Below are 24,335 nucleotides of genomic sequence, written 5' to 3' on the forward strand. Positions count from 1 at the left end.
TCTAAGATGCTCTAGACAACTTTGATTTCAGTTTGTTCCTGGCTTCTTAAAATTATCTCAGCAAATCTGAATTACAAGTTAGAAATCCTCATGACCTGTTGTGACAGCTGTAGACTGAAGCATACACCCTGCCTGAGTCTGCTCTAGTCTGAATCTATCCACAATGTATCCAGAGGTGTCAGGAAAATCACTAACATCAGATAGAAATTCCTTTCCTACTGGTCTCAAATCTAGATAAGATGTTTAATAGCTGCTTTCTTATGACTGGTCATTCCCAGTTTTGTGTGACATGAATTATTCTGTTTTCATTATTTTGTGTGATGATTTTTAAATGTAACTTCATTTTTATTATTTCATTGTTCCCTTTCAACCTAACAACATAAATCAAGATGTTTCCTTTCTTTTGGCTTTTCTGCCAAAAATTAAGCTCTGATAACTAATAAAGTTAAGGATACTGTAAGGTGATCCCACTCAAAATAATTCTATAAAATAGCAAATTTTTTGATATGTGAATCATTACACCAGTTAATACACACACAGTGTTTTTGAAACATTGCTTGTTTTATATAGTTAAATGAGGTATATCAAGGGAGAACTTTCCACATTAAATGAACTACTCTTAGATAGCAATTGTTATATAATTACTGCAATGCCATGTCTACTAACTGTTCATATAAGTAGGATTTTTAAATCCTATTAAAAAGAAAAAGAGAAGATATTTTATCTGTTCTAAAATACATTTTTTTCATGTTTCAAACTTTAATAGATTTTTAACTTTAGATCTGAAGCAATAAATTTCAACTTCAAATATTGCATTCAAAAGCATAATTTATTTGTAATGTGGATTTCACTGCCTTAATAAGAAAAATACTCTAATTGGCCTTTTGGTGAACAAAGATAAGTTTGCTGAAGCAGAGCCAAAATGGGTACAGAAAGACAATGAGAAACTGAATTTCTCTGTAGTATAAAGATAGAATTAGAGGTTTTCTGGTCAGACCTGTTGGTTGTAAAATATATAAATAAAAAAGAATCTATATATTTTAGCAACAAATGAGCAACATTAGGAAGAAGAGGGCAAGAGATCAGAGAAGGATTATAGGAAAGAAATGTGAGAAAGGTGTTTAAGAAAAAAGACACCCAATAAAATGGCACGAAGCAGGGCTCTTTAGAAAGAAGTGCCTGTGACCAATTCCAATAGAAATTGTTATTTGTTGAAAGATATGCTTTACTTCCTCTCAAAATTAGAGTGAAAGTTGACTACACACTCTGCCCTAGGTTTGCTTAACATGCTGGTATAAGTCATGAATCTGCACTAATCGAGTAAAGTATGCAGCACTCACCAAACTTATTTGTTTCATGAAACTGCTTCATAGATTGTTAAAATTCATAAACACATTAAGGCAAATAAAGTACACAAATGGATGTCCAGGGAGAAAATTGCAGTCCCAGAGCTAAGTTTTCTTTCTTTCTTTCTTTCTTTCTTTCTTTCTTTCTTTCTTTCTTTCTGTCTCTCTTTCATGATACAGATTCATTAAGGAAAGCAGGTACACATTCAAGGGGAGGTGGGGGGACTGTGTGGGCAATCTCAAGGGAAAAACTTCTTTGGGGGTAAAATAATAAATATGCATTCAAAGGAGACTATGGGCCTTCCTGATAGTGAGAAGCTCTTGGGATAAAGCAAGAAAATACACATTTGAGAGAGAACATGGGGCTTCTCTACTGAGAGAGACAGCAACCTGTTAATCTGGCACATTAACATTTGTAGAGGGACTATAGCTAGAGGTGGACTAGTGGAGGAGTCAGGATAGAGTTACACAATTTCCTGGTGCTGTAGAATGCCAACTTTTCTGAGCCTTTTTCCTATTATTGTATCATATATACCATGCTCACTACATCTCCACTCCAAAACCTGAATTCTTAACACCTTGGCACACACATATAAACTATAAGGATTTGGGTTTAGAGAATAACTTCCTCAGTATGATATCATCTTCCATTCTTGAGTAATCATTTATATTACTTCCAACACAATACCAGTTTTATAGCTAATCCAATTTCCAAGATTTTTTTATCACCCCCTTTCACCCCTTATTTTCTACTACCTCTGATGACTGCTGTCCCAAATGTTCTATTCATCAAATCCAGTCCTTTAGGCAATCCTGGTGTTTGATCATGGGATTTTCCTAATGGTGCTCGTTGGTTGCTAAAATATATAGACTCTTTTTCATCTTTCATTTTCTGCTGAAATGTGGTCATAGGCTGTGGGTTTATCAATGATTTTGCCTAAAGAAATAATTCAACATAGAGATGTGTCAATGAATCTGATTCAAAGGAGTTAAAAGATTTTAATGGTACTAAAAGGCTCACGAAAGTTACTTGACTCATATACTCAAGAAAAATAGGGAAGACAAGCACAAAAATCATGTGATTTCCGCAAGTTCTCTCAAGGTGTATGTAGAGGAGGTCTTCTGAAATTAGACTACCCATTCAATCAATAGCAGATAACATTCTGACCATCTCCCCTCAATATCTGTATAAACCCTCTGTAAACATCTCTAGGCAAGAATCAACAAGGCTGTCCTCTCCATTCTCTAACAAAGCCTGGTGGCATTTTTCTTTCCTGGGATAAAATGGAGTACAATCTGCCTTTTATCATCCGAGGGGAGAATAAATAGCTTGTGGCCTGAACCATTAATTTTTTCACATTCTTGGCTGCTGCTTGGATGTTTTTCATTGCCTGAGATTAATGCATCTAGAAGACAGAATAAGAGCTCGTAAAAACGCAGGTAGAAAGAAGACTGAAATCCTCATTTGTGCATTTTCATCTTGGCTAATTAATAATGTACAAGCTTAGCAGGGTCTTTCTTGAAATTGTCCTTCACCTCCCTGTCCCTTTGGCCCTTCCACCCCTCCTTAATCTTTTGGCTGAAGTGAAGCCCAAACTTGATGTTAACTGCTATACGTTTCTGAAAACAGAAGACCTTCCTTAGTAACTGGCCTCAGGAGGTGCCAAACAATTTTGACTCTTTGGAGAAGACACACACCAATGAAGAAGAACCCACCAAGTGTACAACCCACTACCTCCTCCCCTTCCCATAAACACCCTTTGCCCCTGAGTCCAGGAAAATAGGGCTTTGAGGAGTTATCCCCCTCTATTTTCTTCAGGTCCACCCTTGAATAAACCTGATTTCTTCCTATCAACTCTTGTCTCCTGAATACAGGTACTTCAAGCAGTGGGTAGCCCAGATGTTTGATTCTGTTAGTAAAAGGCAAAAAAATAAAAAATAAAAAAAAGTTACCGTTCCTGAAGTTTTAGTTCTTATTCCATGCATCAAATAAGGTGCAATTGCAGGATCATTTGCTCTGCCATAAAAGACTCTTTCTGCTCCAGGGGGTGGATATCTGTAGTTGAAAAACTTTTTTGTCTCAGGTGGAGTAATTGGCTGAAAAACACAAGAAAATAGAATTATTAAGCACGATTTTAAAAATATTAACAGAATTCATCTATACCAATCAATAAACACTCTAAATTGCATGAATAAGTACATGGGAAACTACAGTCCAAATAATAAAATTTTTTTCCCCTAAAATTTATTACTTATGTATGGAAATAGCATATTTTAAAAGTTATGTTTAGAAAACCATCAGAAATTGTCCAGATTAGAAATTATACCATTATTCCCATGAAATAAATTGAATCTCTTTTGGTTTTTATAAAGCTAAAAAATATAAACTTGCAATTTTTACTTTATTGGGCAAAATCAAGAGGAAAGCCTCAAAAAAAATATAGTAAAACTTTCAAATTGACCACATTAAATGTATACAACTTTCATAAGCAATGTTGAGAATTGTCTAATTTTTAATGTTACCAGAGTCGTTGGCCAGAGGCCCAACTCTGGGGATCCCAACAAGTCAGTCCTGGCCATTTATCCAAAAAAGAAAAGTAATATTAAAAGCAGGAAAGGAACTTTAATCAGTATAGCTATACTGGGAAGACAAGCAGGACAAGTGTTTGCAGCACTATCCTCGGTGTACTGACCAAGGCTCCCAGATTATATAGATAAGGGGGGGTCAGATGTGTATGCACAGGCAAGCAGTCTTGGTCAAACTGTGGTCTGATTGGTCATTATCTCAGATGGTCAGGCAGGGTCATGTCAGCCATGATAAGAAAGTTGCTGTTACCTGGGAGTTGACTTTGACTCATCACAGATATTTTTCAATCAGACCTGCTGTTCCTGGAATCCAGAATGACTGACTCAGAACAAAGGAGACGGATGTAAGATGGAGGCAGAAATGCCAAGGTTTTATACATATGCAGGCCCAAGTGAAAAGTTCTAAGTATAAGCCACGTCTAAATCCTTGTTACATTAATACTCATTTGCAAGGTAAAAATAGACACAAAAAGACATATTCAAAGTACTCACCCTAGGAAGTTTTTCAGTCAAGGAGGTTGCAACTCTGTATCCAATTGGAATAACTTTCCCTGCCTAAGTGGGGTGATGTGGAGACAAAAATTGATCATTTGTCAGCATGGAAGAGAATATTTTGAAGAAAGGAAATTATTTTGAAGTTGGTTTTTGCTACAGAGTTACATAAAACCTAGGAAAAGCAACTTTTATCACTCACCTGGGAAGGATAGTCAACCAAGATGATTCTGCAGAAACAGGTCTTACTAAAATAGCTCTTAGCTTTTCTATTAGTTACCCTAGTGTTTCCTAATCATTTCTCCACAATTTATCACCTCAGGAAGCCCAAGTTCTCTTTCTTTTGTAAAAGGAGTATGTAAGACACCCTAAGCCTAACCACTTCACTCAAATTCACTTATTTTCTGTGAACCTAGGTGCATGCAAATACGAATAAAAATAGTGTGCCTTTTTTCCTGATGATCTGTCTTTTGCTAGTTTAATTCAAAAGCCCCAAGTTAATCAACTATAGAGGGTAAAGGGAAAACTTTTCCTCTCCAACAGTTCAATAAAAACATAATATCATAAAGCTAAAGAACATGAAGATACCCAGACAGCTATAATCTGATAAGAGAGAGAAAAAGCCTGGATTGATGAGTGGATAGACAAATCCTTGGCCTGATAGATCATTTTAGTCACCCCTGTTCTGCTTCCTATGAAGAGTTTGACTACACTTACTATTATTATTATTCTACATATCCACCATTGCAAGCATTCTATCTACACTTTACTATTATTTTTATTCTACATTTCCACCATTGCAAGCATTCTATCAGCCAATATAGAGTTGTCCACCTGAAAAGTGGTTTGATTACAAATCAGAAATTGTGATTAGGTTTCTATGCTTTTGTGCCTTTTGATTGGTGACACAAAAAAGTCATTTGTGTCTATTTTCACTTGTCAGTGTCTTAATATGCTTGACAAGTCTCCCCATCCCTACCTAAATCATGGATCTCTCTTTGATTTTTATATTTCTATCTTCTGGGTTTTTGTTTGTTTGTTTGTTTTGTTTTGTTTTTTGTTTTTGTTTTTGTTTTGTACTGAGGATTGAACTCAGAGGCACTTTCCCATGGAGCCACACCCCCAGCCCTTTTTATTTTTTGCTTCGGGACAGGGAGATCTGAGCTAGGCACCTCCACCATCACCTCATACACAGCATTTTTTCCTGTGTTGCTTTTTTTTTTTTTTCTTTAATCTAAAAGTTTTACATTTTTCCTTGTCTTTTGTGACCTTGACATTCTTGGAAGAGTAGAGGCCAGTTATTTTGTAAATTAACTGTCCCTCAACTTGGGTTTGACTGATATATCCTCATGATTAGATTCAAGTTATATGTTCTTGGAAGAGATATCACAGAAAGTTTATGTTCTATCAGGGAGCATATACTCTCAATTTGTACCATTAATGTTAGTGTTCATTTTAATCTCTAAATTAAGGCAATGACTGCTAGATTTCTCCATCACAAAGTTATTTTTTTCTTTATAATTAACAATTATTCTGGGTAAATATCCAGTTCCTCACCAAACTTTCACCTACTGGTTTAATATCTACTGATGATTCTTTGGGTAGGTGGGGTTGGGGGGGACTTGCTAGGGGCTGAACCCAGCAAGTTATGCATGCTGAGTGTGTCTTCTACCACTGAGCTACACCCAGGACCCTCTACTGAAGATTATTTTTTCCCCACATTTTTTATTGTTGTACACTATGTGGGATTCATTGTTATGCATTTGTACATGCACATAACATAATAATATAATTTGGCCAATATTTCCCCAGTATTTCCCTTTTCCTTTCCCTTCTCCCTGCCCTTGATCCCTGTCCTCTGGTCTAATGATTTCTCATGAATTTTCATGAGATCCCTGCTGCCCCACACCCACACCTTTCTTTTCCTTTTTCCTCTCTAGCTTCCACAAATGAGAGAAAATATATGAGCCTTGACCTCCTGAGTCTGGCTGATTTCACTTAACATAATGTTCTCAAGTTCCATCCATTTTCCTGCAAATGACATAATTTCATTTTTCATTATGGCTGAATAAAACTACATTATGTATAAATACCACATTTTCTTTATCCGTTCATCCCTTGATGGACACCTAGGCTGGCTCCATAGTTTGGCTACTGTGAACTGTGCTACTATGAACATGTGTATGCATGTATCACTATACTATGACGGCTTTAATTTTTCAGGATAAATACTGAGAAGTGACGTAGCTGGGTCACATAGTGTTCCATTCCTAGTACTTTGAGGAACCTCCATGCCTATTTTCATTGTGGTTGTACTAATTTACAATCCCACCAATACTGTAAAAGAGTTCCTTTTTCTTCACATCCCCTCCAGTATTTATTATGGTTTGTATTCTTAATGATTGCTATTCTGATTGTTATGAGGTAAAATCTCAGAGTAGTATTGATTTGTGTTTCCTTTGCTAATGATGTTGAACATTTTTTTCACATATTTGTTGATAATTTGTATTTCTTCTTTTGAGAAATGTCTGTTTGATTCATTTGCCCATTTATTAGGGACTGCTGTAGCTCAGTGGCAGAGTGCTTGTGTGAGGCACTGGGTTTGGTCCTCAGCACCACATGAAAATAAATAAAATAAAGACATGCTGTCCATCTACACCACATGAAAATAAATAAAATAAAGGCATGCTGTCCATCTACAACTCCAAAAAATTTTTTAAACAAGATAAGACTAAGTGTGATAGCACACACCTGTAGTCCCAACTACTTGGGAGGCTGAGGTAGGTTGTGCTAGTGTACAAGTTCTAAGCAAGTATGGGAAGCACAGGGAGAGCCCTCATAGGGGAAAAATAAATTTTTTTTATACACTCATTGCCACTACAGAAACATTGCTTCTAGGTCTTCTAAGAGGATAGAATCAGGAAATGTGTGTATGTACCCATACTCCCACATGATTGAATCTATATTAATTCTGTAATATTCTATCTAGTTAAACGATCGTAGATGGAGTCCATAAACACATATCTGATTTGGATATAGATATAGATATATCATGAGTTTCTACCTATATAGACAATTACAATCCAACAAAATAAGATACCTTCTCTTCTTCTCCTCTCCATCAGTGAGAAACATTGCACCCACTATCCTATATTACTTATCATCTCAGGTTTTCTATAACAAAACTCCCAACGATACCAACCACCTGCTTTCTCAGTCTCTTACCACATCCCGTGTTACCTGGCTTGGTAAGTTTCTCGCTCAGGCCCCAGTGTTATTACAGTTTTTAATGTCTAAATATCTTTTTTATTTCTCAAACAATTGGTTCCCAAGATGCAGGTCAACCCAGAAAGGTTGACACGAGCTTACCTTCAGCTACTGAAGACCATAGACCCACAATCATTATGCTACTCTCCACTCTACAAACTCAGTAGGAATAACTGTCCAATCTCTGGGGCTTTGTTTGTTTGTTGTTGTTGTTGTTGTTACTCTTTTTATTTTTTTTATTTTGATATTTATGGTTATACCTAAGAGTTTGGGTTATCCTAACAAACTCATACATGCATGAAAATTGATCTCAGTTCATGTTACTCCCTTTTCCCTCCCATCCTCCCCCTCACCCGTCCCCTTCTCCTTCCTTTATTCCTATCTCTTTTTTAATCAGGGATTCCCAATTCTGAATATTTCTGAGAGAGTTAGGAGTAGTCTCAATTCCTTTCAGCTCAGAATACAGCATACATTATGCAAATGAAACCACTTACTTCCCAAAATCCTGCAGAAAATGGATTTGCAAATTCAGACACAAAAAATCTTTGCACCTTTTTCTTCAGTCTCAGGGCTTGCATGACCAAAAAGTTCCCACTGATTTATTAGATTTACTTATTTCTACCCATTCTTAAAACAGCTACCAAGTTCTCTTAGTATAGAACAGGAAAAAAAAAATAAGGCACCCCTTTGCATGACATTTATCATATTATAAGATAATTTGTCATTGTCACATAGTGGAGAGATTTTTGGAGTATCCTTCAAAAAGAAGAAAGATTCTGTTTTTTTTTTAAAAAAAAAAAAAAAGAAAGAAAGAAAGAAGAAGAAGAAAAAGAAGCCTTTTCAACCAGGAAAAGGTACAGCAGCCCACACCTGTAACCCCAGCTACTCAGTAGACTAAGGCAGGAGAATTGCAAATTTGAGGCCAGCCTAGACAATGTTAGTGAGACCCTGTCTCAAAATAAAAAGGACTGGGGGTATAGCTCAGCATTAGAGCACTTTCCCGGCATGTGCAAGGCCCTGGGTTCAATATCTAGAACCACACACATGCAAAAAAAAATTAGGTTTCAAAAATTAAATAATTTGGGGCTGGGGATGTGGCTCAAGCGGTAGCGTGCTCGCCTGACATGCGTGCGGCCCGGGTTCTATCCTCAGCACCACTTACAAACAAAGATGCTGTGTCCACCGAAAAACTAAAAATAAATAGATAAATATTAAAATATTCTCTCTCTCTCTCTTTAGAAAAAAAATTAAATAATTTGCCTACTGGTCTCAAATTCTAAATTCTAAGTTACTTGAAAGCAGGTACTGTACAATTTTCCATCTATGTAGCCCCATTGGATAAAAGACTGTCCAATTATTATAGATGTTACAATGATTTTTTTTATTTTTTTTCAGTGCTGGGGATTGAACCCAGGGCACTTTACCACTGAGCTACATCCCCAGCCCTTTTTTATTTTTTATTTTGAGACAGGGTCTCACTAAGTTACTTGTTCAGATACTGTCTCAATAAGATTGCCCAGTCTGACTTTGAACGTGTGATCTTCCTGCCATGGCCTCCTGAGTAGCTGGGATTACAGGTGTGAGCTACACCCCACCTAGCTGAGAAGACTTCTTTTTCACCAGAAACTTTCTGGTTCTTGGTTGTGTTTTTGTTTTTGTTTTTGTTTTTGTTTTTATTTGAAAATTTTATAATTTTTTTAATTTAAATGATTTTATTTTTTTAAATACATGCAGTGAAATGCATTACAATTCTTATTACACATATAGAACACATTTTTTCATGTCTTTGTATACAATATGCTCTCAAACTTGAGATCCTTCTTCCTCAGTCACTAATATTACAGGTGTTTGCCACCACACTCACAAAATACTATCATTAAAAAAAAAAAAAAAAACTTCCTTTGGACATTTCCTTCTTCCTCTTTCTACTCCAGGGCAAGTATGATTGTCAATGCACTTCATACAGTTTACTTGCTTTGTTTTAATAACCCAGGATGTTTGCAATAATCAGTGCACTATTGGATATTAAGGGACTATCATAGGGAAATTATCATCATAGAGATTTTGATATCTGCTAGAGTACATTCCAACATCCAAGTGTCCTTTCAAGGGCTACTGAGCTCCAAACAGAAAATGCTTCCTCTTTTTTTTATTTTTTTCTTTTTCTTTCCTTTTTCAGAACTGGTGAAAGAAGAATCCCTTTTATATAACAGAGGTTCACTGCATGCTTTAAATATAAACCTTGCTGTTTAACAACTGGTGGCTCATTTTAAAACTGTAATGTTTCTCTCTCATTCTCCTCCTCCTCCTCCTCCTCCTCCTCCTCCTCCTCCTCCTCCTCCTCCTTCTTCTTCTTCTTCTTTCTCTCTCTCTCTCTCTCTCTCTCTCTCTCTCTCTCTCTCTCTCTCTCTCTCTCTCTCTCTCTCTCTTCCCCTCCATAAACACAGGGGAAGCAAGATTAACCTTCTTCTTGCCCTAGGCTGGGTTTATTGTGTCCTTTGAATCATTGAACACAGAAATGAAGAAATCCAAACTTGGGAGCTGGTACCAGCATATCTAAGAAATGGCTCCCAAGGCTACCATCTGGATGTGAATTATGTCTCCTCATAGCACACCCAGAGCCTATCCCTTATATTCCCCTTTTAAAAGCCTTCTGTTCCCACTAGTAGTTAGAATTGCAGCCTTTGAGACCTTAGTCCACTAATTTTCTCATTTACTAGCAAATCAATACAACTTTTTTTTTCCTTTTCTCAAAACTTTTTCCTCTTTATTAGATTGGCACCAGGGACAAGAACTGAGTTTTCATTATCATTGGACATTGAACCCAGGACCTTGTACATGCTAGGAAAGCACTTCATCAATGAGTTACGTCCTTAGTTCCTTTTAAATTATAATTTTAAAATTAATAATTTTAAATTATTTTTGAGATACTGTCTCAATAAAATTGCCCAGTCTGACTTTGAACTTGTGATCCTCCTGCCATGGCCTCCTGAGTAGCTGGGATAACAGGTGTGAGCTACACCCCACCTAGCTGAGAAGACTTCTTTTCACTAGAAGCTTTCTGGTTCTTGAAAATTCAAAAACCTTTCCTCAGGTTACTATTTCTTGGAAACTTTTCTCTGCTGAATTGGTTTGATACCAACAGTTATCTTCCTAGAGGGACCTCACACATTCAAAGCATTTACTTTTCCACTGAACTATATCTATATCCCCAGATCCTGTTTTTGTTTTATATTGACAATAAATATTTTAACATTTAAAAAATCATTTAGGGTCTGAGAGTGTGACTTAGTGGTAGAATGCATGGTTAGCATGTGCAAAGCCCTGGGCTCAATCCCTAGGACCCCAAAAAAATATTATTAAAAGAAGTTTTTTTCCTAATTGAGGGTAATGCATCCTCTTGGCTATGATTCTAATTTCATTCCCTCTACTTATCTAGAATCTGGTTCCATCTATTTTCTCCTTTATCTCAAAACTCCTTTACTGATTCACTAAATAAATAAAAAGGGATTTCTAAACTGCATTCTTTACACCCTTCTGTTTACTATAACACTTTTTAAGGAAAAAAAAACCTCACAATAGCTTTCTTTTTCCAATTCTAAGATCTGAATTTGCTGTTCTGTATATTGCAATTGGAATTTTCCCTCTATTACACCATTCTAATAATGCTGCTGATTTCCTTAATGTCCAAAATTAATCTTAATTCTATTTGCTGTATGGGAGATGTTTTAACACTGCTAGTCACTTTCTCTTTGACACTCTCTTTCCTGTCCTGCCACATTTAGAAAGGAAGGTGTGACAAGTGGGAAGAAGCAGAGGTTTTTAGAATTGCCCGTGTTGGAAACCAGAAGCAGGAGTCTGTATGTCCATAAAATCAGAGCAGAAGCCACCAACTACAGAATCTGTCCAGAAACAGGAAGCAGGCATGGTTGAGTAAAAAGGCAGTGTGGCTAGGGAAATTCAGTGAGGAAACCAGAAACCAAAGTGGGTCAAAGACAAAAGAACACCCTGAGTCCCAAGGGAAACAAAAGTCCGAAAACCCAGACAAAATTCTGCAGAAGCCACATGACCTCCTTAGCGAGTTGTAGTCTTTAAATTTCAGTGTGGGAATCTTTCATTCCCAGAGTGCCTCAAAGATGCTTCCTTAATGGCACTTCAATACCTTCGATTCCTTTATGTTCCTCAATACTATACTTTCAGACCTGCCTCTGCTCTTTTACCTCTCCCATTTAATCATCCAGCCCTCCTTTTACTTACCAAAAAATAAATTTCCTGCCAGGTTGGGATGCTGCATACCTGTAATCCTAGTAACTCAAGAGACTGAGGCAAGGGGATCATAAGTTTGAAGCCAAACTCAGAAACTTAGGCCCTAAGTAACTTTGTGAGACCCTGTCTCAAAATTAAAAAAATAAAAAGGACTGGAGATGTAGTTCAGTGGTTAAGCACCCCTGGTGACCTGGGTGTGGCGGTACATGCCTATAATCCCAGCCACCTGAGAGGCTGAGGTAGGAGGATCCCTAGTCCCAGGCCAGTCTCAGCAACTTGATGAGACCATGTGTCACAAAATAAAAAGGACTGGGGATGTAGCTCAGTGGTGTAGCACCCCTGAGTTCAGTCTCTGGTACCAATAAATAAATAAATAAATAAATAAATAAATAAATAAATAAATAAATAAATCTAAGTAACCAAAACTCCTTTACTGATTTTACTAAATAAAGATTTCTTGGGCTGGGGATGTGGCTCAAGCGGTAGCGTGCTCGCCTGGCATGCGTGCGGCCTGGGTTCAATCCTCAGCACCACATACCAACAAAGATGTTGTGTCTGCCGAGAACTAAAAAATAAATATTAAAAATTCTCTCTCTCAAAAAAAAAGATTTCTAAACTGCATTCTTTACTCCCTTCTCTAAACTACCACACTTAAGAAAAAAAAAATCACAGTAACTTTCTTCAATTCTAAGATCTCCTCCAAACAGAATTTTAAAATTTTGTTATTGAGTTCCATGCTTAAGAATACATTTCTATGAAGGAAGAATCATAATTGTTGTCTATTTATTTAGACACGAATATATTCATTTAGTTATCTGTCTCCATTACTGGAGTGAGCATAAACCTAGAGGACAGAGAGCCCATACTTTTTATATTGCCTTGTATCCAGCACAATGACCATTACAACTCTTTGCTGAAAGAATAAATAACTCAGAAAAGAAATAATGAGTGGAAAAAGAAAAGCATTCTTTTTTCATTCATAATACGAATATTAGGACACAACATGAGTCTCAAAATGTGAGAGGGTCAAGAAAATAAAGAGTGGGGAATGAAATGAAGGTCAAATTAGGAAAGAGGAAGGATCAACAGTGTGTACAGAAAAAGCTGACATCTAGGAAGGGAGGCAGAGAATCAGAGGAAATTAGACAAAGTAACATGTGAAAGGAGTCCAGTGGGATAAATCTTTGTGATTTGTCTTCAAAACCCCCAACAAGTCTCACCACTTTAGCATCTCAATAAAGGCATGGTTATACACAGTTCCTAGGGAAAGTATTAGTAAAGAAAAAAAAACTTACACTTGGCCAGCAAGGCATCCGATCAAAAAATTTCCCAGCATATATAGGTCTGATGTGATCTGGAGGTTCCACTCCTGGTTCGAGGTTTCTAGTCTCCTTCTTCTCTTCAGGTTGTTGGATAAACTGGTCCTGGTGAGGTTCTATCACCAAACCCATCTGGGGCACTATATTCTTAGTTTCATCTGGCTCCTTTGTTAGTGGTAACCCAATGTCCACCTCCACAGGGGCCTGCATCTCCGTGCTGGGTTTCATCACAACACAGGTAGACTCTTCATCCTGTTCCTGTGTGGCTTGGATACCTAAAGTGGGCTGTTTTCCCACTAGAGCCTCTATTCCTTCAGAGCCTCTAGCCGCAGGACCTCTCTGGCTCCCTACAGGCTGTGAACTTGGACACACCATGCCCAAGGGAGGCTGCATTGTCCTTCCATGAGAACATCTTGCTGGAAAACACTCTTTTTCTAATCCCACTCTTACTGGTAACATACACGGACCAGGTTTTCCCATTGAAGCACAGACTCTGTTGACTCCTAAAGTACCTCTCTCCATGGGGGTCCTAGAGATGATATGACTTCCTAATCCCATCTCAAGCCCCTTGCCCACTGGGAATGCCAGCATTTCCTTATATTTATTATCCAAGGGGCTCTTCTTCCACAGGGACTCTTCTTTTCCTAATCCTACTCGAAGCCCCAACTCCATGGAAGGTGTTGTTCCGGTAAACATCCTCCTGTCTCCTAAATCATCCTTTCTTTCTTGGGTGAATCTGACTTCTGGGTTCGGGGGAAATTTCTTCTCACACACCTTCATTCCACTAGGAGCACTCAGCTCAGAAGGGAAAGCTGTACCTGGATCGAGGGAAGTTTCCAATACCTTGGGGGACCCCACTCTCACGAAAGAGCACATCCTCACTCGTACTCCCTGCCCACAGCTTCCTGCCTGCCTCTTAACAATTCGGGGTGTTCTAAACACTTAGCAGAGTTCACAGGGAGGGGGGAAGGAGAAGGAGTCTGTTTACTCGGTTACCTGGGAAACAGACAGCACTAGGCGGGGCTTAGCGCGCAATTCTCCTCTGCAGGTCTCCCTCCCACCTCTTTCTCGCCCTGTTTCTTTCCTTATTCGATTTGGAAGGCAAGAAAACTTGAGTGTTGTGGCTTTAGGCACAAAGCAAATGTTCACTAACTTCCCTTTGGTTTTCAAAGCAACATGGTCCTAATAAGATGGTTTCAGCCATTGCCTTTTTCCTGGGCATTGACCCTTTAATTTTCCTACTGATCTGGAAACAAATAACTTTCTAATGATGGCCACTTTTTTGAGATCCTTCCTTGCCCAAGTACCCCCACACAGGGATCTCACTGCATGCTAGGCAAGAGCCCTGCCACTGAGCTACATCCCCAGACTTAAGGAACTATTTCAAACTCTGGAATGTTATTATATTTGACAATTGTGGTCTTTAAGTACACTTAAACTTTAATAACTAAGCTTTAAGTCATATTTAAACTGAATATATTAAAATTTGAGATAGGGGGCTGGGAGTGTAATTCAGTAGTAACATGTTCAAGTCCCTGGGTGTGATCCCCAGAACCAAAAAATAAATAAATGAGTTTGAGATATTATATAACAAAGCAGATTGTATTTTTAAAATACTATGCCAAGCTCAAATTTCATTGTTTTTAAGTATATATAGAATTTTCTTTAAGTTGGGGGTTATATTTTTGACATTTTTTTGTTTGTTTTTGTGGTGCCGGGGATTGAACCCAGAGTCTTGTGCATTCAAGGTAAGCACTCTACCAACTGAGCTATAACCCCAGCCCTTTTGTCAGGTTTTAATGCAAGTGTATTTGGTGAATATTTGTCATTTTCTACATATATGGGGCCAAAGAACACCTAACATATAATTTGAGCAGAATTTGTAGGATTCCAGTCTACATAAAAAATTTGTAAAATCCAAAATTAAAAAAAAAAAGTGAATAGAGAATACTATTTCATATTTTTTAACTGCTATCATTTTCTAGATCATTAATATGGATGTTCATCTGCCCCTGAGATCTTTAAATGATTTGATAGTGTGTAAATCAAGGTATATTTGTACAAGGGCTTATCTAATTCATTCATTCTACAAATAAGTATTGAGTCCCAATTTTGTCAGTACCGGAAATAAAGTGGAATATTAACCAATCCCTGTCTCATAGAATTTATATTCCCGTAGAAATGGATAACCATCAAGTGAATGCATAAATAAAATCATTTTATTTCAGATAATGATAGGGGTTATGAAGAAAACAGGATGCTTTGACATGGAGGAAAGCACTTCAGAATTTGAGCTGGGGCCTGAACAATGTCCTCCAAAGACATGGACTTTTTTTCCCCCAGTACTTGGAAATAAACCTAGTTCCTCAAGAATACCTGGCAAGTACTACTTAGATCCTCATCCCCTTTTTAATTTTGAGACAGGGTCTTCCTAAGTTGTCCAGGCAAACTTTGAACCTAGGATTTTCCTGCATCAGTCTCCCAAGTTGAGTTTATAAATGTTTGAAACCATGCCCATATCAGACTCTTTGGTGTGTGTGTGGGGGGGGGGAATGTGGAGGATTAAACTGAGGGGCAGTTGATCACTAAGCCATATCCCCAGCCCTATTTCGTATTTTTTTAGAGACAGGCTCTCACAGAATTACTCGGTGCCTCGCTATTTTGCTGAGGCTGGCTTTGAACTCGAAATCCTCCTGCCTCAGCCTCTGAGCTGTTGGGATTACAGGCATGACCCACTACTCCTGGCTCAGACTTTTTACTTATTTTTTTGATATTGGTGATTGATCCCAGAGCCACATGCTAAGTAAGCACATGCTGTACCACTAAACTACACCTCAAGCCTCATACACAAGCATTTTAAACATGACCAGTTCAGGTTTCCATGGCTTTTCAAACATGTCTTAACATCATGACTTATATTAGAACTACCATTTGGTTTGTCCCCAGAAAAAAAAATTAAATAGTCTCAATTAATGTAAATGTAAAGGACCAGTGCAGTGGTGCACGTATATAATTCCAATGACTAGGGAGGCTGAGGCAGGAGGACTGAAAGTTTGAGGCCAGTCTCAGCAACTTACAAAAGCCATAAGCCTAATAAGACTATGTCAAAATTTTAAAAAGCGTGTGTGGGGAGTGGGAACCCTGAGCTCAATCCCCAGTAGCAAAAAAAAAAAAAAAAAAAAGTAAATGTAAAGGGTAAATGTAATTCAGTGGTAAAGGAACTGCCTAGCATGCCTGAAGCCCTGGGTTCAGTCCCCAGCCCTGCAAAAAAAAAAAAAAAAAGAGAGTAAATATAAAGCCAGACTCAGTGGCACACCTGTAATCCCAGCTACTCTGGAGGCTGAGGCAGGAGGATTGCAAATTTGAGGCCAACTTGACCTCAAACTCATCTTGACCCTGTCTTAAAAAATAAAAAGAGCTGGGGATGTAGCTCAGTGGTAGATCATCTGCCTAGCATGCAGGAAGCCATGAGTTCCATCCCTAGTACTACAAATAAAAAAAAGAAAAAAAAAGGAATATGAATATAAGTATTTATTACAATTTATACAAAAATTTGTTCTTCAGGTACACAAGGGAAGAAAGATTTCCTGAAGAGAAGGTAGAAGCTATGTGGTGCTACGCAGTGTGAGAAAAGCCAGGTACTGGGAATTTGTGATTTAGTGTTTGGAGATTTGAGGGTGAGAAGAGGCAGTGTTCAAATTTATATGACTTGATTTAGGTCCATCCATTTTGTAGCTTGCTTAACAAATTCTGTCATCTATAAGAGCTCACATTTGACATTAAATGTATACAATTATCAGTCCTCTTCAATCTTCTCAGGTTAGGAAAAAGAAATACACAGGCATATTGTGAGTGGCCATAATAACCAAGCCTCCTACTATGTGGCATTTTAATTTCTCCAAAATTACCAGTAAATACAGCACATGGTAAGTAGGCTTGGGAATAACCAACCAATCAATAAAACAAAACTATTGCTAGATCTTTAGAGGTGCTAGCCACTGGGTCAGCACCACCCAAACATAATTAAACTGTAAAATAATGTAGAATGTATTTTATTTATTTATTTATTTTGGTACCAGGGATTGAACCCAGGGGCCTAACCACTAAGCCACTTCCCTAGCCCTTTTTATTTTTTATTTTGAAAAAAGGTCTCGCTAAGTTGCTTAGGGCCTTGCTGAGTTGCTGAGGCTGGCTTCTATTGAGATCCTCTTGCCTTAGCCTCCTGAGTCACTGGAATTACAGGTGTGTGCCACTATATCTGGTTTGGAATCTATTTATGAAGAAGTGAATTAAAAGACAAAATCTGTAGACAGAAATGAATGCGGAAGCAATATTCTAGCATGTTCAGATAGGGAGTTTCTAGCAATTCATAAATTTCAGTATCTGACATTGTGAGGTTTTCTGAAGTTCAATATTTATCATTCTAAATGTAATTAAGTTCACAAATACTTTAGAGGACCCTAATAAATCAACCAGAGTTCTGTGAGGAAATGATGAATAGCTGATGGTCCTGATCCTTAAAAATTTATAATCCTAAAGAAATAAAAAGCTAAATATAAAATAAGGCCAATTTTGGAAGCATTAAAACTCTTTGGAAGCAGTAAAACTCTTCCATAGTATGAAACTACAGAAATAAGGTAATTAAATCCAATACAAGAAGACTTAAATGCTATCTAGAGTTTAGAGGAACTGGTATTCTGGCCAAAGTAAGTCTAGCCATTATGGACAGTAATGGTGTTTCAGGTAGAGAAAAAAGTGACCAAAGATGCCAAAATGGGAACACATAAGCAATATTCAGGGGACACAGGATACATACTGGTGGTCAGAAGACAATGCCACAATTCGGGGAGAGTGAAGCTAAAGAAATAGAAGAGTTATCAAATAAGGAAATGACATTGAACATTTCTGAGTAGGAAAGTGACAGGCTTAAGTGTAAAGAAAGGATTGACGAAGCAGGAGTATGCATTAATTTCAGTTCATATGAATCCTTCTCATGGCCCACACATTGGGATTAGACCTCAAATTCGGGGATTAGAGAATTTTTAGTGCTAAGAATGAATGATGATGTATGAGTGTAACAAGGAGGAGTTGAAAATGATGCTGCAATTCCAAGTCTGAGTGACTGGGAAGCAGTTAATGTTAGTCACCAAGCAGAAGCAGGTGTGAATCAGAATAGGTTTGGTTTGGGACATGCTGTTGACAAAACTGATGTGACATAACCTATTTCCTGATTCTTCCTGGGACTGAGCATAAGCTATTACCATGACTAGTATATCACATTGGAATAACCCCTTGGGGATAGAGTGCCACAGATACCATTTCCATATGACGCATTCTGTTCTTCTGGTGATTGGAGAGTTGATTTTTGAGACTGTTGAAAGGTTCAAATCATCTTGATTGCACAATGTTGAATGAGCACCCACAGAATACCATAGCCGAGGTGTACTTCAATAATATTTATGTCCTCACAAGAGGGCTACAAATTATGAACTGCAAACTGAAAAGTAGCCTTTATTCTGAGGAAAAATCAATTTAACATTCTTCAATCAAATTGCTTTTGTTTGTGTTTCAAACACCCCACTAGAGACTGACTATGGTGCAAAAATTAACCCAAAGAGCCTGTCTTAAGTAGGTCTGCTGTTGAAGGTAATGAACACCTTGGGCTGTCTCTCACTAGAATCCTGTTTAAGAACTCACATTCTGGAGCTAGGCCCCAGGTTGGAATCCAGCTTCATCACAAATAGGCAGGGATCTTGGACAAGTTACTCAATCTCTTCTACTTCAAATTCTTTTACCTGTAAAGCAGGCACGCCTCATTCATTAATTCCACAACCATGACCCAGGTTTCCCTGCTGCCAGGTAGTGTGTTAAAACCATGGGTTTACAGCGGTGAGGATGACTTTTGAGGTTAACATCCAAATGCAGGGAGATAGGCGAGGAGCTGGTTTCCGAATGAAAGAATCGCAGTGTTAAGAATCAAATGGGATAATTTTTGTAGAGCTTTTGGTACAGTAACTCTCTAAGGGAAACTTAATAAAAGCGAACTATTGGTTTAGGATTTGCCCCTTCCTACTCTCTACCAAAATAAATATCCCCCCCCCCAAAAAAGCTCGTTATTATTCTCATATTTCACCATCTCTACATATACTTTTTGGGATGGGGAGGTCCTATTCTCCCCAGAATAGTTAACACAATTCACTGCTCTTTCCAGATCCACTGATCCCCTGGGACGTATTGAGGGGAGGTACCTCTCCTACTAGATAAGATCCTCAAAAAAGCTCCTTTGCTGAGTTGCCAGGACAGAGATGTTATGAGGTGGGGTGAGGTGGGGGGGGTGTCTGTGAGCGAATATTCAGGGCTCATCTCGCCGCCCCACAGAGGCTGAGCGCAACAAACACAAAGGCTTTGGGTCTTCTCCGAAAGCAGAACAACGTGGGAGATAGTCCGTCCTGCCGCCGGGACCCAAACCCAGCGATCCCCGCCCAGATAACAATGGCGCTGGCGAGGGCGGGGACGCGCGCCGGGGTGTCGGAGGCGGAGGCGGAGACAGACAGCCGATCCCTCCCGGGCGGCTCGGAGGCTTCACGTGACAGTCGCCCCGCCCTGCCCCGCCCCCAGGCCCTGGCGGAGAGGGATCGGAAAGGGCGGAGGTGCGGGCAACTAAGCGACGGCGGAAGTGACGAAGTGGCGTAGCTCGCTGCGTGCAGCGACGTGGCGGCGGGGTCGGTGCTGGGCGGCGGAAGTGGCTCCAGCGCCGGGACCAGAGTGTTTGTGTTTTGGTTTGTGAAGGAGCCGGCGGCCGGCCTGAGGGGAGGAGGCGGAGGAGGGAGGAGGAGGAAGAATCAGTCGGAACTCGAGCGCCGGCAGCGGTGGCGGAGGAGGAGGAGAAAGGAAGGAGGAAGGCGGAGCGGAGAGAGGCGGAGACGGAGCCCGACAGGGGCGGCACCACGGCTCCAGCTCCTCACCGTCCAGTGTGAGGGGAGCGGCGCGAGGAGGAGACGCCGCCGCAGCCACAGCCTCATTCGTCCTTCGGGCCACGCCTGGGCCTTAACACCAGGAAGCTGCGGCCCCGCGGCTCCGCGTGGCGCGGTCTCAGGTAACCAAGCCGCCCCTCCCCCTGCGCAGAGCGGCCCGGGACCCCAGGTTATCCGCGGTCTCCAGCCTGTCCGCGGCCCTGCGCGCTCTGAGCCTCCAGCCCCTCCTCCCTCTCGCGCATCATCCCTCTGGACCAGAGAGCTATTGAACCCGGCGCCTTGTCCTGCCAGTTCTGGTGACTCATCCCTCAAGGAGCTCCAAAGACAGAGATTTGGGGACTAGCTCAGGGAGCGACGGGTGTCACCCTCTTCCCTTCTCAAGATGGCGCCGTGGAAAGAGTCCTGGAGGCCGCGGTTCCGCCGGCCCCCTGCCTTGGCAGTCCGAAGGGTCGCAGTGAAAGCTAGGTCAGGGGAGGATAGAAAGGCCACCGAAGGGGCTGGTGCGTGTCTTCGCGCCAGCCAGCCGGGCTTGGCTCTCAGCTACTCAGGTGGTCTCCAGACGGGAGCCGGGGCCTACAGCAGGTGTGGATTTGGGGAGCTCCGCCTACCTGCGACTTCCAAAGACGGGTAATGGAAGCGATGGGAGGCTGGTCAAAATAAACTGGTCCGAGACTTTTTTCGTATCTTAGGGCAGGTGGTGAACCGCGGCTTTAAGGAAATTCAAGACAATTGGGCCTCTGAACTCCCTCAGAAGGCAGAAACCATGAAACTTGCTCTAATATTCTCTTCTCTGGAAGCAGGTTACCTCCCTGAGACTTCCAGACCTTTTAAACGCTGAACGTCATAGTTCACATACTTACTTTTTGTCTCGCTGAAATGGAATCAGCTTGCCTTTTACCTAATACGAAAAAGCTACCCAAGTGTATTTGGGAATACTCAGGACCGTCCAGAATCTTTATTCTTAACGTAAAATAGAGATAATTTGAACTGGCAGGATTGTTGCAAGAGAAGTACATAGAACAGTCTCTGCACAAATTAAATGCCCACAAAGTATTGGATTGAAGAACACCTAAAAGGACTTTTAAGTACCGAATTCACGTTGGTTTTTAAAAATTTGAAATACATATTATGCAGAATCCTCCTTTTGAAGAACAAAAGTTTCAGTAGTGAGTACAAGTGATTTGATTGATTGCACATAATTTTGTGTGTGTGGTGCTGGGGATTGAAGCCAGGGCCTCCTGTGTGCTAAGCAGGCACTCCATGGAGTTAACAACCCCAACCCTTGAATGTAATTTTTAACCTTAATGTTACCGTAACTATATAATTAAATATAGTTTGTTTTCTGCTTGAGATCCTTAGGAGTACTCGTGATTCGATAGCATTTTATTTTAAAAAGCAAAGCTAAATGAGAATCTTTTTTGATTTTTCTCTGGGAATCTCCTATTTTCCCTGAATTTTGGAAGTGTCATAGAAATTTGGAGCATGTTGTCCTTGATAAGTTTTTTACTGTTTTGTAGATTAAATTTGCAAGTGTTTAAATTGATAATATGTGTGTCTTGAGAGTTGGGTACATTTTTGCTCTGCATGACAATATTGATGTATGGGCATTGTTTTATCAAAGGGCTACCTTTAATTGCCAGTTTCATAAACTGCTATATAGTAGGCAGTGTATTAGAGGTTATTTACATATATTGTCTCCTTCAGTTCTCATAACAGCTTTGCAAGTTGGGTATTATGGAAATAGAGCCTTGGAAATTTAAAGAAGTAAAAATTGGTATAGCCAAGATTAGACTCCCAAATCTGTTATATTTTTGAGGGTGAAGTGAATTGGTAGTTTTATTAATATCCTATTGGTTGGGAGCAACTTAAGCATCATATCATTTCAACTGTAAATATGTCAGCATGTATGGTAAAAGATAAGGATTCTTCAGCGCTAGCATTTGAGTAAAGGTGATTTTGCTGTCTTAAGAACTGAAATCTCATGGATATTTTAATGATGAATTCATGTTGAAGGTGTTTCTTATATAAAATATTTTGTGGGGAACGCAAATTTATTAGGTGGCTAAATGAAATATAGCAAGGATTTTAGGAGGGAATCATTAACTTAATGTATTTTATTAGTAAGAATATAATTAGATGTGTTTATGTACACACACACACTGGGGATTGAACCCAGGGGTGCTTATCCCTGAGCCACAGTCCCCAGTCCTTTTTTTAATTTTGAGACAGGGTCTTGCTAAGGTGCTGAGACTGGCTGTGAGCTTGGGATCCTCCTATTTTAGTTTCCCAAATAACTTGAGAGTTGCTGGGCTTGTGCCACACGCCTGGCTATATTTAGATTTTCGTTAAAGGTGGGAGTGAACTATTGATTTGTGGGTAAACTGAAAGAGAATACTTCAAATATTCACTGATTTCTTTGAGATTGAAAATTAGCATTATTAGATAGAATCTGTTATTCAGGCTAGTTTTATCAACTAGGCACACAAACTTGGGAGCTTTAAAATATTTGTTGCCCTAAAATTATCATCAACTTAAGATATTTAACAGAGGGGGCTGGGGATGTGGCTCAAGCGGTAGCGCGCTTGCCTCGCATGCGTGCGGCCCGGGTTCGATCCCCAGCACCACATACAAAAAACGAAGATGTTGTGTCCGCCGAGAACTAAGAAAAATAAATAAATGTTAAAATTCTCAAAAAAAAAAAAAAAAAAAAAAAAAAAAGATATTTAACAGAGACCTTCCAATACTGAATTCTAAGTTGTATTGCAGAAGTTTTCCATTTATAATTTTAACCCATGTAGTCCAGCTTTAAAAACTGAACTCTTTGAGTTACCTGTCAGGTTGCCTGGGTTTGAAACTCAGCTCTGTCTCACTTCTGTCATAGTTACTGTATGACCTCAGCCAAGTTACTTAACTTTTCTGTACCTTAGTTTCCTCATTTATAAGTATTGTACTTTATATTGTTCAGTGGATATGTTCTTCTAAGAAAGTTAACTTTAGAAAAAATAAAGCACTGAAAATTACAAAGTGATTTTACAAATTACAAAGTGATCAAGGTACTTGAATCTTATGCCTTTAAATTACTTATTGTAAAATAAAGTAAATGGCATTGAATGTCCAGTTGAAAGTCATGAGTACTAGGCTTGCTTTGTTTCACTGATTCATATATTTAATTTATATGTGTTTCTTCACAGGTTTCTTGACCTCCAGAAAGAAAAAAAAAAAAATTGACACTTTGCATCCTGGAAGTGCATTTAGAAGTCTGAAATTAGAAACTTCTTTCAAATTTGGACATGGCTAATCGAGGAGCAACAAGACCAAATGGGCCAAACACTGGAAATAAAATATGCCAGTTCAAACTAGTACTTCTGGGAGAGTCTGCTGTTGGCAAATCAAGTCTAGTCCTTCGTTTCGTGAAAGGCCAGTTTCATGAATTTCAAGAGAGTACTATTGGGGGTGAGAGCCTCTTTTTTCCTTGCATCATTTAGTTTAATCCTGCATTGACAAAAAGTATTTTGTGTTCCAAATGGGTGATTATGAATACCTAAATAGATTATTCAGGAAAGAAAAGAGCTGTTCCAGCAGACTCAATGCTTTAAAACCAATCTTGATTTTTGCTAAGATGGCATCTTTTTATATTTTGGGTTCCTGGTTAATTACCAACATGGTTGTATTGTAGCTAAAATACAGGTATAAAAATGAGTAGAATCAAATCCCAAGTTATAATGATTGGAAGGTTTTTCAAACTAGTACTAATGCATGCTCAATTACATTGTTTTTAGAATGAATAGTAAAAGAATTAACCTTGAATTCTATGTAACAAGTATTTTTTATTTACACTAATTTATAAAATTAAGTTTAAAAGCTGCTAGGATATGCATGTAAGAATCCTCTTTAAAGTGAGAATAAAAGAAGGTGAGTAATTAATGGACAGGGACATGAGAGGGAAATGGGACCTGGAAAAAAAGATGGGAGAGGAGGAAAAGGTAGAATAATCATAGTGATTGTGGTAGGATGGAAATGAGGGAAAGGCAAGATGCAGGACCAAAAGGAGACCAATAGAGAATGGAAGTTAATCAAACCCATAA

At 39.0% G+C, this 24,335-nt stretch overlaps 2 protein-coding genes across 3 annotated transcripts in view; one reads left to right on the forward strand and one right to left on the reverse strand.

The window, feature by feature from the left end:
• The window catches only part of Efhb (EF-hand domain family member B), a 53,235-nt gene extending 39,083 nt beyond the window's left edge, over positions 1-14,152 (reverse strand). Inside the window, exons 1-4 of the mRNA XM_026395930.2 lie at positions 13,253-14,152; positions 4,425-4,487; positions 3,300-3,443; positions 2,103-2,283 (exon numbers count right to left, since the gene is read on the reverse strand). Of these exons, the coding sequence (XP_026251715.2) occupies positions 2,103-2,283; positions 3,300-3,443; positions 4,425-4,487; positions 13,253-14,152 (1,288 nt within the window). The remainder of the gene's footprint in view (positions 1-2,102; positions 2,284-3,299; positions 3,444-4,424; positions 4,488-13,252) is intronic.
• Positions 14,153-20,020: 5,868 nt separating this feature from the next.
• Rab5a (RAB5A, member RAS oncogene family) overlaps positions 20,021-24,335 on the forward strand; it is a 28,924-nt gene continuing 24,609 nt past the window's right edge. Inside the window, exons 1-2 of one of the 2 annotated variants that reach the window (XM_026395918.2) lie at positions 20,021-20,372; positions 23,442-23,703. In XM_026395918.2, the coding sequence (XP_026251703.1) occupies positions 23,541-23,703 (163 nt within the window). In that variant the 5' untranslated portion in view covers positions 20,021-20,372; positions 23,442-23,540. Of the gene's footprint in view, positions 20,373-20,410; positions 20,878-23,441; positions 23,704-24,335 lie in introns of those variants that run through there. The other variant, XM_026395920.2, reaches the window with a different exon arrangement.

This window comes from Urocitellus parryii, chromosome 3 (assembly GCF_045843805.1).
Source record: "Urocitellus parryii isolate mUroPar1 chromosome 3, mUroPar1.hap1, whole genome shotgun sequence".
In the NCBI taxonomy this organism is placed as follows: Eukaryota; Metazoa; Chordata; class Mammalia; order Rodentia; family Sciuridae; genus Urocitellus; species Urocitellus parryii.